This window comes from Pyrus communis, chromosome 4 (genome assembly GCF_041283825.1).
Source record: "Pyrus communis isolate YQ-2024b chromosome 4, ASM4128382v1, whole genome shotgun sequence".
Lineage (NCBI taxonomy): Eukaryota > Viridiplantae > Streptophyta > Magnoliopsida > Rosales > Rosaceae > Pyrus > Pyrus communis.
Window position 1 is genome coordinate 2969979 of NC_142568.1, and position 17289 is coordinate 2987267.

Genomic DNA, 17289 nt, shown 5'->3' on the forward strand with positions numbered 1-17289 from the left:
TGTGTGAACAGCTTAGAAACTCTTTTTTTTTCTTTTTTCTTTTTTGGGTGGTTCGAAAAAATATAGTAAGAAAAGTGGTGATGTTGTCTAGCCAATAAAACTGGATTAACGCCTATTGATTTCATCACACGCGCATTTTAGTGGGACCATTTCTTGTTCGTCTAAAATACGCCATGGCACTGACCTTCACATTACTTGACCTCTCACCCCTTTCTTCCTTTGTTTTGAAGCAGCAGAAAACCAAGTACATTCGTGTTTGTCACGCGCCCTCCCTCTCTCTCTCTCTCTAACAAACCATTTCCGCTCCAACCGTCTCAGTCTGCATCACACTCACGTAGTTTCTCTCTCTCGCTCGCTGTAAGACTCGACGCTCTTAAACTCTGTTTGGTTGCCGAGAAAAACCCTCGGAAAATAATAAAAAATGAAAAATTAGGGCTCGATTTTGACTTTCGCTTCTCGGCTTTCTTCCCGGGAACCAATCGGAGCTCTGACTGATCGGAATTTCTCTTCTGCAGGTCCTCGTAAGATCCTTGTCGTGAAGCCGTGTTTGTTTGCGTCGTATTTCTTCAAGGTGAGTGTTGCCGCATCCATTTGTTCTGCGATTCTAAAATTCTCAATCGAAGCCCTAATTTTTGTTACCTTCCGATTCGCTTCCATTGATTCGTTTTAATAGATCTGCTAATTCGGTGTTGTTTTTTGCAGCGAATTTACAGCGAAAATGGTTTCCTTCGAGATGAATGATAGAAAAAGTGAGTAATTTTAGTATTTTTTGCTTCTCGTAGTTTTCCAAGAGATTTGGATGCTTTTGATTACGCTGTTTGATCAATATATTCATATGTATCTTGTTTAGTGAACAACTTGTTACATTTGGATGCTTTTAATTACTTTGTTCGATACGTATATTATGTAATCTTGTTTATGTGATCAGTTTGTTTTTGGTAATACTGATAGTTAATTATTTGAAAACTTGAAAGATAATTTAGTGTATTGTAAGACACGAGATGTCAGTAACGATATTCTCCAATCTAAATTGTTGTTTGTGCAATTGTAACAGAGATTGGACTAGGCTTGACCGGATTCGGTATATTTTTCACGTGCCTGGGAATGGCTTTCTTCTTTGACAAGGGATTGCTTGCAATGGGAAATGTAAGTGTCTTTTATAATTATACCAAGGCTTCTTTTTGTGTTGCCGTCTTTTCTCTGTGGTTGTAGTTGTACCTTTTATTGTTTTAGTTATTGTTCTACTTGATCCGCGTTTTAACACTGCTCATTTGTTTGTGGTGCTTAATCAGATCCTCTTCTTGTCAGGAGTGACTTTAACCATTGGATTTAAGCCCACGATGCAATTCTTCATGAAACGTCAAAATTATAAGGTTTATGACGATTAACCTTTTTCTCCATTCGCGCATGTTTGTCCGTGCATGTATTGTAACTTTTGTTTTTAACCAGATTTTTTCCTTTAACTGTACAGGGAACAATTTCTTTTGGTGTTGGCTTCTTCTTTGTGATCATAGGGTGGCCTATTATTGGCATGATTTTGGAGGCATATGGGTTCATCGTACTCTTCAGGTCTCTAGGATTTTTTACTTTGATCTTTTTCATACTAATAAATTGATTTCTGCATATATGAAGTTGCTGATGGAATGTGTTGTGCAGCGGCTTCTGGCCAACACTGGCAGTTTTTATTCAGAAGATTCCAGTTCTTGGCTGGCTGTTTCAACAGCCATATGTTAGATCGGTATGTTTATTTGCTATTAATCTTTCATAATAGTGGATTAATTTTATGCAATGTCTGCTCGAATTGCACATACATGAAAGCCATTCAAGTCAAAACTGGGAAGCCCTTGTGTCTTATTTGTTTTAATAACACGATTTACATCTGTATTTGGCATGGGAGTTAGCCTAGCCATTTTTCTGGTCTTAGAACCCTGGTTAATTATTGTTAAGCATGAAGACGAACGTGTAGGAATGAGGAGCACATTGTTCAGTACTAAGAGATTATTTGACGTAACTGATAGATAATGCAAACTTGAGCCTTTTTGCCTAAGCTGGATGGTATATACAAAAGTAAGAGACCGTGTTGATTACACACCCTTCTTTTTCTAACAATCTAAAAACTTCATTGAAAGATAATTTGCTTTCTTTCTTCATTTGTAAAGGAAACTCTAAATGCACAAAAGACTTGTATTCAACCTTATCTTCATTTCTCATCTTGTGAACAATTCTCAGCTTCTTTTGTTGGCAGTTTTCGTAATCATAACTGTTTAGATCATTAGTCGTAGTGAATAAGTTTTAAACACAAGTAAGCACATTTTTTTTTCCTCAAAAACAAAGAGTACACTTTGATATCTAATTAAGAAAAGAACAGTTCTTGATTTTTATGTATTGTCTTAAGGATTATGCTATACTTTTCATTCTTTTTCGTAAGTCGAAATATGTGTAAATTGTATTTCTATTATGTCTTGGCGTTTGACTTGGAGAACTAAAAATGAAATATCAAAGGGCAAGGGGTTAATTGACACATGGTGTTTCAGCAAGTTAATTGGATTTACCTGGAAACAAATTTGAAAGAGCTTTGAACCTTTTTTATAGTAATAAACAGGACATATTTGTCATGTTTCTTAACGTATTTTGTCCGAATTATATTTAGTTTAGAACAGTTGTTGCTTTACTCCTAAATAGAGTAATGGTTGTAAGATTAATTATGGGGTTAAGTTAGTACCTTGTGATTTATATAACCTTCCAACAGAGGAATCGAAGACTTTCAGCTCCCATCTAGGCTCTAGCTAATATAAGCCAACTTCACAATTTCGTGCCCAGTATAAGTTTTCTGTGGTACTGTAGAGTCTCTTCCATTAAGTTGGTAGCACTTTATCAGTATATATCATATATTACGGTGGCACCTCCTTGCACAACAGGGAGTTCAAATAATCGAGGATATAGTCTGTCTTGTCTGTGACTCTACGTTATATTCGTATTTCTTCTTGCCTGAATATGAGCTTTATCTGTACTATTCCCATTGCAATTAGATGACTTGTTTGTGTTTACCCCCTATCCCACTCTGATGTGCAGGTCTTTGACCGATATCGTGGCCGACGGGTGCCTGTGTAAGCAAGGAAACAGAGTGCCACTAATCTGCGGGCAGGCGAACCTGTAATTTCTTGTAAAATACTTTTTAGATGGCGCAGCATAATTCTTTTTATTCAGTTTCCAAAGTGACCGTAGGAAATGATCTCAGTGAACGGGCTTTTATCGTTTACCAAAAAAAAAAAAAAAAAAAAAAAAAAAAGAAGTGAAATTGAAAATTACATATGGGCTTTATGTGTACTACTCTGTCTTGGTTTTTGCTTATTTTGTTACCTTTGCTAAGTGTAAAATTCTTAGAAAAAACATTTCAAATAACTATCTAATGTTTGGAAACTTGGTAATCTATCATGTCACTAGTATGTTTAAAATATTAGTACAAGTGGAAATATTGATGAATATATCGGTATCGATTGTTTTCGATAAAATGGTAGAAATTTAAAATTATACTTCAGGAAATTTTAAACATTAGTTTAGACGAAATATAAAAGGTTTTTTCGATATTAGTGTAGACGAAATATAAAAGGGTTTTTCGATATTTAACCAATATGTTGAGAATATTGATGAAATTTGTTGACTTTACCCCCTCTTTTCATCTCTTTTTCTGATTTTGTCAACATTTTAATGGAAATATTACCGTCAATTGTAGAAATTCCAAACGCTCCATATCACTAGCATGAAGTGATGACGAGAAGAAATACTAAAGCTTTTTCACCCTTACGTTGTCTATGGGACTTTGAATCTACAAATCAACCCCTTGTACCCAGTAAATTGAAGTTTAACTTGGCTAATAGGGATCCAATTGAAGATTCAGAATACATAATTGGAATGCTCTAGAATTTACTTCTACTCAAAAACACTTCTATTTTTATTAGGCGTGCGTAGAAATCTTCAATAAAAATCCAAATTGCTTGTTCCTGAGGAAGCACACGTTAAGTGCTTCTCAAAAAAGCAATTCCTAGTTCTTTGTAAACTATAATCACTTTTACCTCTTTGTCAAAACATTGTCGAAAGGGCTTTTGGTTATTGAGAAGGGATATAACCATTCTAATGACACTGCTATAGCTTACTAATATGCATACAGGATCGTAACGGACCATCTTTGCAACATCAAAGGTGAGAAGAAAACTCAACTGCGAAGCTTTCGATTTTTTTTTACAGACGATAGTAAGTGTAGCATTCGTCGAAGGATCAAAATCCATTGAAATAGCCCATTCCAGTTGCCTGTTAGAGGCGTACCTTGCAGATGTTTTCATATTCTTCGGCCTTTCTCTTGATATTCTGGCTGCAGATAAAAACCGGGATTAGTTAGGCTCCTATACCCTCACCACATGATATGGCAGCACGACTCAAACTTTCAGCATTTACTGTGTTTCGCCCTTCGATTTTTTTTCCTTGTTGCGCCGTTGCCTCTGACGGAAAAGCTGGTGGGCGACAACTTTCTTCTGGTCATGTGTTTTTGTGTAATCTTCCTTCTTGTCGTTCTTCTTGTGGAAAACATTCCCAGTCATGCTTCTTCTAGTCATGCTTCTTGTGAGAACACCTACACTACAGCTAGGCCGAATCTTGCAAATTTTCTTATTTTCTTCTGTCATCGGGTTCTTGTCCTCCTTAACCTTAACCTTCTTATGCTTAGCTGGAGTATCAGTTGTTCCAGAATCCACATTTGGCACTGGACTACGATTTTCCATATTTAAACCGATTGGTGATCCGGTATGACCAGAAGCATTGTCCCCGGATGTTTTCAGTATATCACTGAAAATGCTCTTTACCAGTGAACAATAATCAGAGTCTCCAAAACTTAACATGGACAGATCACGTGCCCTTGTCACTGGTAGATCATCTAAAGAGCGTAAAGAATTACTCTCGTTGGTTCCTGAAGAAACGTTGAACTTTTTGTAAGCTGAATTCCTCATTGAAGCAACTATGTCGGTAGAATCTTCACCCGTGACAACAGCAGCATATTCCTCCCAGTCAAAAGGAAATCCAAGAAGAAAGTGATCGTATAGCTGACAGATTAGAAGGCATAATGTCAAGTTCAATTGGAAAGTTGGAAGAAACCTTAACAACTAACTTATATCTTCAGAAGTTCCAGCAAAATATTAACTATATCAATTCAATCATACAGGAGCGATGACACTTCGTTTGTTTATTTTATCAAACAGCGTTATGAAGAATTAGAACATCGTAATCCTCTAAATTCTAATCAATGACAGTACCTACTCATAATAAGGCATCTCCTATTTTTGCCAATCCCTTGCATTTTGGCCTCGTTTGGTGTCTAGGATTGGATTGTAATGGATAACCACTATTAAATAATCATTCATAGTTTGTTCGAGGAAGAAGTAAAAGAAATTATGTCCTGACTTCCGCTTGAAGGTAATCCACTCAAAATGAAAACTCATTCAACTCCACCTTCAATATACCTTGAATTTTATGAATTACCAATCCATTCCAATCATAGGCACCAAACGAGCACTTAGGGTTTAGGTTCATTTTTCTTAAATCGAGAGGTAAGGCATACAAAAGAAAACTACATACCTCGGATGGAAAGCCATTTTGATGCGTGCGAGACCTATTTAAACAACCACCAACTGTGATCATGATCCCATCTACCGTCTCAAGAACAGTGGCAGAATGTCTCTTGGAAATGGCTGCTGAACAAAAAACTCTTACTCCTAGTCTCCTGTCATACGAAAATACAAAAATGATATTAAGATGAAGAATAATTCTTAAGACATTCATCTGGACAGAAATGAGTTGAGTAACTAAGATGCAACATATTCCTGCACAACTCCAATGCCACAGATCGAACAAGAAAAGTTCAATGGCTGATCAGCAAAGTAATTTTCCATTCTGTATGTTATCCAAAACAACAGTTGCATATAGCAACACCGACGCTCTATAGTTGCAGCTGGATAATTTTCAAAATCGAAATACTAGTTTCACTCTCAAATTAGTAGTTTCCCGTGACCCTTTCGCTACACGAAAGTGAAAGGGGAATCAAAAACTGGTTACACACACATCACAAAACTTATTTCAGAAAATTCTTGTCTTCTCAAACAATCATTAGACCAAGAAGACATAGCACAAAAGTAGGTTGGTTAATTGAAGAAAGAAAAAAAAAAAAGTACAATTTCGAAACATTCAAGCTGTCATAAACTGAATTGCTTTTACTTAAACCCCTAATTCTTCAAATTCACACTGAAAAAAACCGGAAACCATTCCGATTCCTTTCTGGGTTCCGCTCAGTTGCCTTGGAATTTGAAATTCCTCAAGAACAAGCAACATCTCAAACGAAAATCAAACAGAAATAATAGAGTGAATAATTACGAAAGAAAGGGTATTACTCTCTACAAGCAAATCCTCCAACGGCCAAACCCTTTCCTTTAGCCTTTACCAGCCACCAATCTTGCAACAAGACCTGTCAAAAATATAAAAAAAAAAAAATAAGAAAAATAATCGAAATCAAAATGTTGAAAAGAAGAAGAAGAAGAAGAATGCGTTGGGAATTAACCGATTTGACTGAGGCGGGTGTGATGGCGGTGCTCGAGAATGGGGTTTTGGGGTTTCGGGCATTTAAATGGGGATCCCGATCATTTGCAGGCGTTTTCGGGTCCGGAGTTGCAGTGGCCGCCGCCGCCGCCTTTCTTCTTGTCGTCACCATTGCTGTGTCGGAGTGGCGGCGACTATTCAGTTTCCTCAGTAACAGTCCACTTAGTTTCAACTGAACGAAAATTTTAGACAAATATTAATTTCAATCCAAATACTCGGAAATGAGTATTCATTTCAATTTTTTGGAATCGAAATTTCGGAATCTCATAAACTCATGCCGATTTGAAATTTTCAGAATCGGGTTAAATTTGGAATTTTATAAATTATGGAGTTGTATGATCAAAAGTATTCCATCTCCATGGTTCTTTCTACATAATATATATTTTTATAATCTTTCTACATAATATATATTTTTATAGTTCTCAAATTTTTATGTGATATATTATCTAAAAAGAAATAGAATGATATTTGAGTATATTATATAAGAAAAACAAATGAAACATATCTAAAATCAATAAGTACATATTTAAAAGTGTGCTATCTAGAGTTAGGCAAGTTTTTGAAATTTTTAATTCAGATTCGGAATATTCAAATATGTTGTAATTCTAGCCAATTGTGCATGATCGCCAGTTATGAAGCTTTTATTTCCTCAGGAAATAGGCATGACAGCCAGTTGTCCAATTTTTTTTTCCAAGAAATATGATATGATGGTCAGTAATTTATGCGCATGTTAACCAGTTGTCTAGTCTTTTTCAAGGAATACGCATGATAGCCAATTGTAAAGTATTTTCCAGAGAACATGAATGATAGCCAGTTGTCTATAAGCTTGCAAGCCAATTGTGAAGTTTTTTTTTTTTTTTAAATGTGCACGCGAGCCAGTTATGAACTCTTTTTTTAGAAAATATGTATGCTAGCTAGTTTTACAAATTTTCTCTTTAGAGTAATGTTGAAGAAAATAAAATGTTATATTTGGATTCACAATTAACGTTAAGTCTGGTGCAATAAAAATAATCTTAATTTTTACATACTTAAATGAATGGGGTAAATCCTAAACATGATAAATTTTATTTAAAAGAAAAATAGTGTTTTCCACACATGTCTTTTTATTTTTCACACAATTCTCATTTTTGACTGTCAAATAAAAATCAATTGAAGAAAATAAAAAGAAGAACTAAAAAGGCGTGAGAAAGATTAAAAAAGATGTATAAATGAATAGTAACTGTCACATGTCCACACTTAAAACTGATTATTTAAAAAATAAAAAATAAAGGAAACAAAGTGAAATCCGAGCTTTTTTTTTAGGAGTAACCTATCCACACACTACTTTTACTTATCACACGTCAGTGTTAATTTTTGTCTTTTGATTTTCATCAATTTATTCAATTCGACGGTCAAAAATTGAGAAGGTGTATGAAAAATAAAAACGAATATGTGGATATCGCACCATTTTTTGTAAGGAGAATAGTAATTAATTCTAGTAAGCTTCAATTTTCTGATTGCCTGAAATCGGGGCGAGTATTCAATATTAACCTTAAGATAATGCTAGGGAGATCAAATTCTTAAATTTGTAAACTAAATAATGTGTCATCAATAAAAATATAAGCACGTTAATCAACATTTAGAACTCGTTTGGATGTGCTTTTAAAATGACTAAAAGCGTTTTTAGTGAAAATGTTTTTGGAACCAATCTTTACTAAAAATGCAAGTGAATCTTGGAAAAACACTTAAATTGCTTCCTAGAAGAAGTACATAACTGATGTTTCTTGCTAAACCACTTTAAGTGCTTTTGGAACCTAAAACAATTTTCCCTAAAAACACTTTCAATCATTTTAAAACCATATCCAAACAAGCCATTAAGTAATACTCCAATCAACAACCAAGTCATTTGATTTACAAAATTTAATTCATAAAAGCATTACCCTTAACTCTAAGGTCGTAAATAAAAAATAATAATAAAAACTCGATCTCCATGCACAACGGAAGCTTGCTGACATTGGATAGGCCTTTTGAGGTCGACAACGATTAGTCGATTACTGAAAGAGGAGCCGCCGACTTTTTCTGCATGCTGGTTCCCACAGCCGGCCTGTTCGACAGAGCACAGCCGTAGAGCAGTAGAACCACCGCACTCGGCGACCGTGATCTGGCTGGCGCATACAATTACCACGACGGCAGTTGAACCAACCAAGTAATGTGCTAATGCTTGGTCTTTTAGAACCATTAACATAATAGATGTAACCTGTAGGCATGCTGCGGCCTGATCATTTAGCCAACCTTCATTAGAGGGTGGAGATGGAGAAATTTTTTGGGGTGCCCAGAATACAAGGAAGAACATCACATGTCGTATTCCACCCGTGTTTCGAACAAACGAAAAAAATCTCTGGTGGAGATAGGAGACTGGTTCAAAAGCAAAACTCACAAACTTTTTCTCAGTAAGATTGTTTATGGTACTAAATTACTAATACAAAACATTACAGTGATAAAACAACCGAATAAATTAGGCTATTTGTATTGTAAAGTGCAACGACTTTGAAACTTCAGGTAGTCTTGCTATAACTTCCAGGAGTACACGATTTATTTAAAAGATTACAGCAAGCTTCAGTTTTCCGACTGCCCGAAATATCTACCTGAAATCGTGGCAAGAATGTTCAGCATTACTGCCTCCTCGTCAAGTGTAGACTTTGCAGCTCGCAAGGCAGCGCACTTCCTAAGTAGACTCCGAAGAGAAGCGCCGGTATCAGCATCTAGTGGCATATCGACTACCGCACACAGTGCAAACAGCCACAGGCATTCATTCCTTGACAGAGTGCTCATGTCCTCTGCCGCTTTTATGCGTTTTCTCAACATTGACACTCGAGCTACAGAGTCCATTTTTAAGATCGCCGACAACAAGGGGGTGTCGCTGGAACTTTGAGTCACACGAGGCTTGGGACTTGAGTTCTCGGCAGGAAGTGAGGCATTACTTCCTGAATTAATTGACAAGGATGGCTGATCTGTGGAGCTCCCAATGATGGAACGGTCCTGAGGCCAGTGGAAGTCAACTTCATTGGATTCTACATTAAGTAAATTTTCAAATTTTCCATGAAGAATAATTGATTGGGGACCTCGAGACGTGCTTGCATGAGAACCCTCAAGACCAGACAGAGCCTGAGATTAAGATAAAAGTAGAAGTCAGAAAATGAAGTCAACTCTCAATTTAAGCAAAGGCATTACCTTAAGATCCCTAGTTTATCAAACGTTCTCAAATCGTTTTCAATATAAATAAATTTAAGAAAGCACGGCTCTTGGTTTTGGAAAAGAATAATGAAAAAGATAAAAGAATTGCCAACATGTAAATAAAATTTGAAGAACACAACTAAAGAATTGCCAACATGTAAATCAAATCGTTTTCAAACTTTCTTGCAGCTTTATGATGCATTTCCTATTCTTCTGAAGAACACAACTAAAATAAAATTTGTCCTAATAAGCAGATATCACTAAAATGCATTCCCTACCCTCCACATTCATAACGATTTTGACTGCCGACTGAGTCTAACAAAAGGTCCAAAACTAGAAATATCGTGTGCCAGAAAAAAGGAGAAAATTTCAAAAATACAGAGCAAATTAATACAAAGAATGTACAGAAGGGGAAAAAGATTTCCATGCAAAAGGATGTCAACTGTTGTGAATTTGTGATCAAGAATAAGGGAAGTGAACTAAAATAAGCAGAGCTGACCAACTTTTAGTCAATTTTCATGTTTACTATGCCAATAATTAGTTCTCGTATGGGAGGTGGACGAAGAAAAATCAGGAGGCGAACATACCAGCCTTAGCTCTGAAAATTCCGTAAGAAATGCATCCTCCCACTGTTTCAGGGGCATCAATTGTTCTGGACACTTGGCAATCTCAGGAATCTTGGGCATATAAGCACTCTGCTCCTTGTTAAATTTACTTCTATCAACCTTGGCTATCTTCACTTTTGGAATTTGGGCAGCTTCCCACCTAAGAAAGAAAGACAAATACCATTAGTACAATTCTCACTTTCAAACTTACTCAGGATTACCACATGACTACCTAAGCACATCCCCTTATACATTGATCTAAGGACAATGGAATCAAATAAAAAAAAACTCTGAGTCAAACAGGTTTCTCACATAAAGGAAAAAATAATTAAACCAACCTATTAAATCTATTTAAAATATCTTCAACAATTAGAACTCATAAGAAGCTGAGAGGCAGAGAGCGATTCAATAGTTTCATCTTCATCTAGTCTTTCTAATGCGTCAAAATTTTAGTTATGGAGGCTTTATTATGGTTCAAATATCGCTTCAATGAATTTGATTAACACATAGGCTCACCATATGACATTTTGATTTCGACCTCTACACAATTCCTGACAGCCAAACTTTAGCAACTTTTGGCAAAAGCTCTCAGTGGATGCACCGCATTTCAGATGCTTTAGCTAATAGGTGATCTGGACTGTGAAGATATGGACCACCGATCTATGTTCTAACACTCTCGCTTAACCTTGGGCTCTCTAGTTATGAAATTGAACATAAATACGAGGAGTGTTGCAGGGATTTAAACACAGAGATCTTCCACTCTACGACCATGTGAGTTTTATTGGTTTGCAACTGTTTCTAAAATCTTAAACTTGCCTACATAATGCAGAGAAGGAAACCTTGTTTGAATCTTCCTCCTCAATGGGGTGTATGTGCAAAAGAGATTCTGAATGTCTGAATCATTTAATGCTCCATTGTCCAGTTGTGTATTTTTCGAGGATAACGCTGCTATTGGGGTACAGATTGAGTTGGCAAATCCCAGCTTATTATGCATTACTTTGTGAGAAGAATACTATTTTACGGAGAGAGAGGCAAAAAGGGCATGGGGATAGGAAGATGTGGTTCTGTAGTGGCAATATTTTGGTTGTTTGGATGGAGAGAAATAGAACTCTTGAGGGATGTGGACCGTTTGTGGCAATATTTTCATTTCTGGACAACCGACCAGCTTCAATTTCCTCAGATTTCAAGGACTTTCATGCTATGTCATGTGTATTAGTTGCCCTTTGTTTTCATTGGTTTTCTGTTTTGCTGTTCTTTAGTTGGGTGTAGTTTAAGGAATTGTAATTTCCTCATCTTTTCAATGACAATCTTTGTTTCTTATCAATGAAAATCTAAGTTTTTTTAAGATGGGCAACGGTCCTTTAATGTTAAAAAATATACAAACCACTCGACCTAATCTAGATATTATTGTAAGTGCAAATATGATGGATGAAAAATGAATATGGTGACAAGGGTTGACAGATGTAACATTAATCCCAAGGATGTAGGATCCTTCAGATGAATCAATAAAATTTGTATTAAGCATCAACGAAGAACATCACAGAAAAGAAGGCAAAGAATAAACAAAACCATACTGAGTTAATCAATATTATAGAGGACAAGAAAGCATGACAGGTAGAAAAGATATTGCTTAAACGAATAAGGCCTTGTGGTTTACGATGAATAAAAGTATTTTAAGCAGGGAAATAATAGAACTGTTACCATGACTCCATAAATCACTCCTAAAGAGAAACATATGCTCGCTGAAAAATCTCGAAACGCAATCGTGTCATAAAAGAAATTTTCAATGACTCCAGAGTCCAGACACACGATTAACCTAAACATATATTGGACTAACATTAATTCATGACTCTAGACACACAATTATCCAAGATTCAGAGTGGTTCTAACACTATTAAACATATGCAAACAAGGGGTTGGGCATTAGTCTCTTAGAGCCCTTCTAACGGCACCCTTGGTAAACTTTTAAAGCCGGCTGCCACTTACGCCCATCAGAATATAGATAACATAAGGAAATCTGATCCTATGATTTTGTATTTTTTGCATGCCAGACAAACTCCCAAAGACACAATAATGTAGGATCTACTATAGAAATTATAACAATATGTTCGGACAATAATCACTGTTGTAACTAGTAACCCCAAGCAACCAATCTCTTGGGCCAAGCAACCAATGTTCAACCCCTGGCGTATACACCATTTCCATTATCAACTTACACATGTACCAAGGTTTGACCAACAGAAATTCATACCTCAATGTTATAAATTCATACCTCAATGTTATAAGAAGCTTGTCTGTATCGTTTCCTATAGCAGCAAGAAAACTTTCTCCTATTACTCTTTTTCCCATATTTATTTTTACTCTTTTTCCTATATTTCTATTGGTTTTAAGGCCATGTTAAAGCCTACTTCCTGCAGGCAGTTAGCATTATCAATCAGGAACTGAGGGGAAGGGGATCGGATAGACATGACCATACAATTATACCTGACACGCCTAAGATACTCAAGTCCATCTTCTGGTGAACCAGACTCAAAATTGGGTTCTCCATCAACTGCAAAGGCAGGTCTCTGAATGCTAGCATAATCTTCGTCACTGTCATAATCCTCAGTGCACTCTTTTTCTTGAAATGGGTGGCCATCTTCATCAGTAGCACTGTAACTGCAAAAAGGGTCCGGGGCACTTGCATCTTGAGTTTCATTATTCACCAAGTTTTCTAATTCAATGTCCACATCTTCCAAAAATGATTCTCCTGAAAGTAATCACAAAAACCTTAGCAATCAAACAAATGTAGAAACAACTGATTTGATCCAGACAAAGAAGATGGGAACTTTTTATCTTTTAGTCTGACATCAGCAGAAGTAAAGGAAAACAGGTTCAAGAAACTCATTTCATTCAACTATGCAATCGAAGCAATTGTACTTTACATGGGATACTGTTCATCTACAGGAAGAATTATGTACCAACATCTAACTATGTTTCCCAAACTAGAAGGCCAAAAGCAAGAATTTCCGTGTACAAGGACTGCATACAAGTAGTACACAGAACAACTCTCTATCAAGGACCTAAAGTCACAAAAGAAGAAACATATGTCGAGAAAGTGGACATCAAGTCATTTGCAGGTTGCTTTGGGCCATTCTTCAATGTACAAAGATATTCATTTGATTCCACCTTCCCCTTGAAGCAATGGCACCTGTGCACAACAGAAATTGAACCCATCAAATTGACACAATCAGAGCTAAGAAGAAGAAGAAAAAAGGCGTACGAAGGAACTCAGAAGTTTCCACAAATGGACTACAAGAATGGAAGAAAAGAATTTTTGTGAGTTAGTTAAGAGCTGCACTCTTGAAAGTAAAGGACTATGAGTGCAACCAGGAACAGAAAGAAAAAGATTGAAAATCTCATGGGGAAAAAGAGAAAGGAAAAATTGTTCATATGATCATATCCATTGCCAATTATTGCCTCTGTGCCTACTAAACTCACCCAAGAAATAACAAAACGGCTAGCTTCCCTTAAAGGGTGAGTTTGTTTGACCTCTATCATTACATTGACAGATACCAAGGCAAGAAAGGTCATACCCAAACAACCTTTTAATGGTAAAAATGACAACAGGCATAATAAGCAGTTCAGTAAAATGTTCACTTTGTCACAAAGGCATGCATTCATGAAGAATGCCTTGCTATAGCAAAACGAACTATATACATAAATTAAGAATGCTTTGCTGCGAAAACTCATTCTGCAAGGTTCTTCTAATGATATGCACTATAATTGAAATTTATAAACGAGTCGTGCAAGGATGCGGAGTATACGCTGCAAGGTTCTAATTACGAAAACAACAAAACAAAACGATTCAAAAACTATTTGCACACCTCCATACTTAGTACAATTACTAGCACATATAAGTTACAAAAAAAAAAAAATTTAAACAGAGGCTTACGCACTGAAAAATAATTAACTCATTAAACAAGTTACTAGTAGATAAAGTTTCTTAAATCAAACAACAGAGTTTTAATAACAATTAGCACATAAATTAACAAAAGAAAGCATATCAAGCAACAGTACTTACCAAGAATACCAGGTCCCGCTTCCATCTTCTCAAAGCGTTTGCGATGCTCAAAGTTATTGTGGGTGTTCTTCTGTTGCTTAGCACTTGCCATATCATCATACTCCTTTGCCACGACTGGCCCAAGGCCACTGTATATATCCTTCCACAGTTTCTTCTGTTCCACCACATTGACATACCTCATGGCCTCCAACTCCTTCCTCGAGTAACTGATCTTGGTTCCTTTCCCTTTCTCGAAACTCAGGCTACTAGCTTCAACCAAACAATTCGCCACTTTTTCCTTTTCCCCCACATCGACAAACCTCATGGCCTCCAACTCCTTCCTCGAGTAACTGATCTTGGTTCCTTTCTCTTTCTCTAAACTCAGGCTACGAGCTTCAACCAGACGATTTGCCAACTTTTCCTTTCGCGCTGCAGCTCTTGCTTTTTTCCCATTCATTTCTTGCTTTGCATTCTTGTTTCCATTCCTCTGTGCAAAACCCAACTCCTTTCCACGGCCATTGCCAGACAGTATCATCAATGCAGTATCATCAATTACTTCAATCTTGAAAGAACCGACAGACCCATCAGCAGCAGTTTTCACCTGCGCCTTCTCTGCAGGCGCAAGAATTGCTTCCACTTCCTCCAGTAATTGCTTCTTCTTTGCTTCCAGGGAGCTCTGAGATTCCACTGCTTTTTCAAAATACTCAGTTGCAGACTCCGTTTCTTGCATCAACATTCGAATCCCAGAGAAACCCACTTCGCGTTCACCCTTCTTTTCATCATCCAGAGTCTTTGCAGTCTCAGTTGTCACTAATTCACCATCAGAAACAAGACCCACTTCGCAACTTCCCATGAAATCTTGGGCAACTCCATCAGATGCAGGAAACCTAGAAACGAAATTCAAAGATACAAGCTTTTCATCCGCAGAATTGGCAATTTCTTGAAGTTCTTCAAGATGAATCTCAGAGACTTGGCCGTGAGGTGAACTCTTGTCCTTCTTGGAGGACTCGGAGACCAAACAAGGAGAACTCTGGTCAATGAAGTCTGTGTCTTGTTTCAGAGGAGAAACGATCTCAGACGAGTGCCTATCCTGTTCTGGAATTGCAGACGGAGAATCAGAGCGTTGCGGGAGAGTTTGGGTTTCTTCGGAATCTTTGATTGTTCGCTTGAAGCCGACGCATGTATCGGAATCCATATCATCTGCCATAGCTTTGGGGACAGAGAGAAATGGACAGAGAAGGGGAGAAGAGAATAGCTTTGGGGACGAAGAGAGATGGGGGGGGAGAGAGAGAGAGAGAGAGAGAGAGAGAGAGAGAGAGAGAGAGAGAGTGTTAAAAGGTTCGTTTCTGAGGAGCGATGAAGCATGCAATGTGTGTAATTGAATCTCCTGGACATTTTCTCTTTGAAAAAGGGTTTAGGGTTTAGCGGCAACTCAACCCAGACCCAACCCAAGCCCAGACAACTCAACCCAAGCCCAAGCCCAATTCATCATGAATTATTCGGGCTTCGTATTTTAAATTTTTACATTTAGTTATATTTTTTTTAAAACAATTTAACTCTTTCATATTTACTAATATGTTTAATAACCATTGCGTTTTCAGTTTTAAAAACATTCAAGTTCGGGATGAATTTAATATTCGTATTTTAGATTCTAACAATTTAACTCTTTTAGTTTACTAAAGGCACTTGGCGTTCCAACTCAGTCCCCAAAATGCACTTTTCAGATTGACAAAGCAAAACTGCTTGACGTTACTTATCAAAACTCATTAAAGCTCAATTTGCATCATTATGCTCGATAAAAGGAAAAAAAAATCCCAAAGGTAGAATTTATTAAATTCTCAGTCGAATAGAAACATTTACATCCTCATCTAGTATGTTAAACAAAAACTCAGGCTTAAAGAATCCCACAAGAGAAGGTCTAATAGAAAAATATTAGAAGGGGAAAATACTCCGAAGATGAACTTATTCTCATGCAACAGTCAGGAATCTTATTTCTTTCAATTTTTTTCTTTTTTTTTTTTTTTTTTTTAGTTTTTTGGTTCTTTATTTGAAGCAACTTTTTCTTCCATAGTGCGAAGCAACGAGAGGTCTAAAAATTAATAGTTAGATTTTGCATATAGGAATTTAATGGATCTTTAAAGGTTAAATCTTGCATAAAATTCATACTATTGAAGGGTACGTACCATTGTAACACAACGATAAAAAATAGGTACAATAAAGCAGATGAAAGCTGAAAGATCGTCAATTATAAGCATCAGCCATTGGCCATGTCTGGCGAAGATACCATGACAACCATGCTAGTGTTCAGAAGAAAAAAAAAAAATTAAAGGACGAAGTAGCAATCGAAAGAGTGGGAAAGTTTGGTGTAACCGAATTTCATTCATTTTGTACTGATAACGTTGGACCTATTTCAAATTTTCCCTAATAATTACAATTGCAAGTGTTTATAGTTAATAACCAATGACATAATGATAGTTGGCAGAATCCTAGACACTCATCAACTCTATGGGAGAAGTCATTTTCATGCTTTGGGCAGCTTTTAATAAATTAATTATATGGTTGTTTCTCTTTGTTTATTTCCTTGATTATTTTCAATTTTATATGTTCTAGCAAGGAATCACTAATTTATGGGGTTGACATTTGAACTTAATATAAAATCTTCAATGCAAACGTGTCTTCCGTTATAAGAAATTATATAATTTCAATAATGCAAGTTCACAGGGGCATGTGAGTGAGCAACAAAGGATCTCTAAACCTTTGATAAGAAAGAGAAAACTATCAACATAATTT

At 36.5% G+C, this 17289-nt stretch overlaps 3 protein-coding genes across 4 annotated transcripts; 1 reads left to right on the forward strand and 2 right to left on the reverse strand.

Moving 5' to 3' along the window:
* The first annotated feature begins 215 nt into the window (after positions 1-215).
* LOC137722993 (vesicle transport protein GOT1) lies at positions 216-3428 on the forward strand. 2 transcript variants are annotated; one of them, XM_088692309.1, is made up of 8 exons: positions 216-334; positions 516-571; positions 703-749; positions 1055-1146; positions 1293-1373; positions 1472-1569; positions 1657-1738; positions 3073-3428. In XM_088692309.1, exons 3-8 carry the CDS (start codon positions 719-721, stop codon positions 3109-3111), a joined length of 423 nt encoding a protein of 140 aa, XP_088548435.1. In that variant the 5' UTR covers positions 216-334; positions 516-571; positions 703-718; the 3' UTR covers positions 3112-3428. The 2 variants fall into 2 exon arrangements, with proteins under 2 accessions (XP_088548435.1, XP_068318239.1); XM_068462138.2 differs by having other exon boundaries at positions 218-357.
* A 697-nt stretch (positions 3429-4125) lies between these two features.
* Positions 4126-7028, reverse strand: EMB1674 (EMBRYO DEFECTIVE protein). The gene is made up of 4 exons (XM_068462137.2): positions 6602-7028; positions 6435-6508; positions 5626-5770; positions 4126-5093 (listed from the first exon to the last, which is right to left on the reverse strand). Exons 1-4 carry the CDS (start codon positions 6749-6751, stop codon positions 4449-4451), a joined length of 1014 nt encoding a protein of 337 aa, XP_068318238.2. The 5' UTR covers positions 6752-7028; the 3' UTR covers positions 4126-4448.
* A 2013-nt stretch (positions 7029-9041) lies between these two features.
* Positions 9042-15886, reverse strand: LOC137722795 (uncharacterized). The gene is made up of 4 exons (XM_068461887.2): positions 14521-15886; positions 12942-13206; positions 10440-10617; positions 9042-9783 (listed from the first exon to the last, which is right to left on the reverse strand). Exons 1-4 carry the CDS (start codon positions 15704-15706, stop codon positions 9235-9237), a joined length of 2178 nt encoding a protein of 725 aa, XP_068317988.2. The 5' UTR covers positions 15707-15886; the 3' UTR covers positions 9042-9234.
* Positions 15887-17289: the final 1403 nt, after the last annotated feature.

Coding starts and splice junctions, on each gene's coding strand:
- LOC137722993 (XM_088692309.1), top strand. CDS start 719: ATGGTTTCCTTCGAGATGAATGATAGAAAAA. Junction 1,147..1,292: donor GATTGCTTGCAATGGGAAAT/GTAAGTGTCTTT, acceptor GTGCTTAATCAG/ATCCTCTTCTTGTCAGGAGT. Junction 1,739..3,072: donor AACAGCCATATGTTAGATCG/GTATGTTTATTT, acceptor TCTGATGTGCAG/GTCTTTGACCGATATCGTGG.
- EMB1674 (XM_068462137.2), bottom strand. CDS start 6,751: ATGGTGACGACAAGAAGAAAGGCGGCGGCGGCGGCCACTGCAACTCCG. Junction 6,509..6,601: donor CACCCGCCTCAGTCAAATCG/GTTAATTCCCAA, acceptor TATTTTTGACAG/GTCTTGTTGCAAGATTGGTG. Junction 5,771..6,434: donor GGAGGATTTGCTTGTAGAGA/GTAATACCCTTT, acceptor TTCGTATGACAG/GAGACTAGGAGTAAGAGTTT.
- LOC137722795 (XM_068461887.2), bottom strand. CDS start 15,706: ATGGCAGATGATATGGATTCCGATACATGCGTCGGCTTCAAGCGAACA. Junction 13,207..14,520: donor AGCGGGACCTGGTATTCTTG/GTAAGTACTGTT, acceptor GATTACTTTCAG/GAGAATCATTTTTGGAAGAT. Junction 9,784..10,439: donor AATTTTCAGAGCTAAGGCTG/GTATGTTCGCCT, acceptor TCTTAATCTCAG/GCTCTGTCTGGTCTTGAGGG.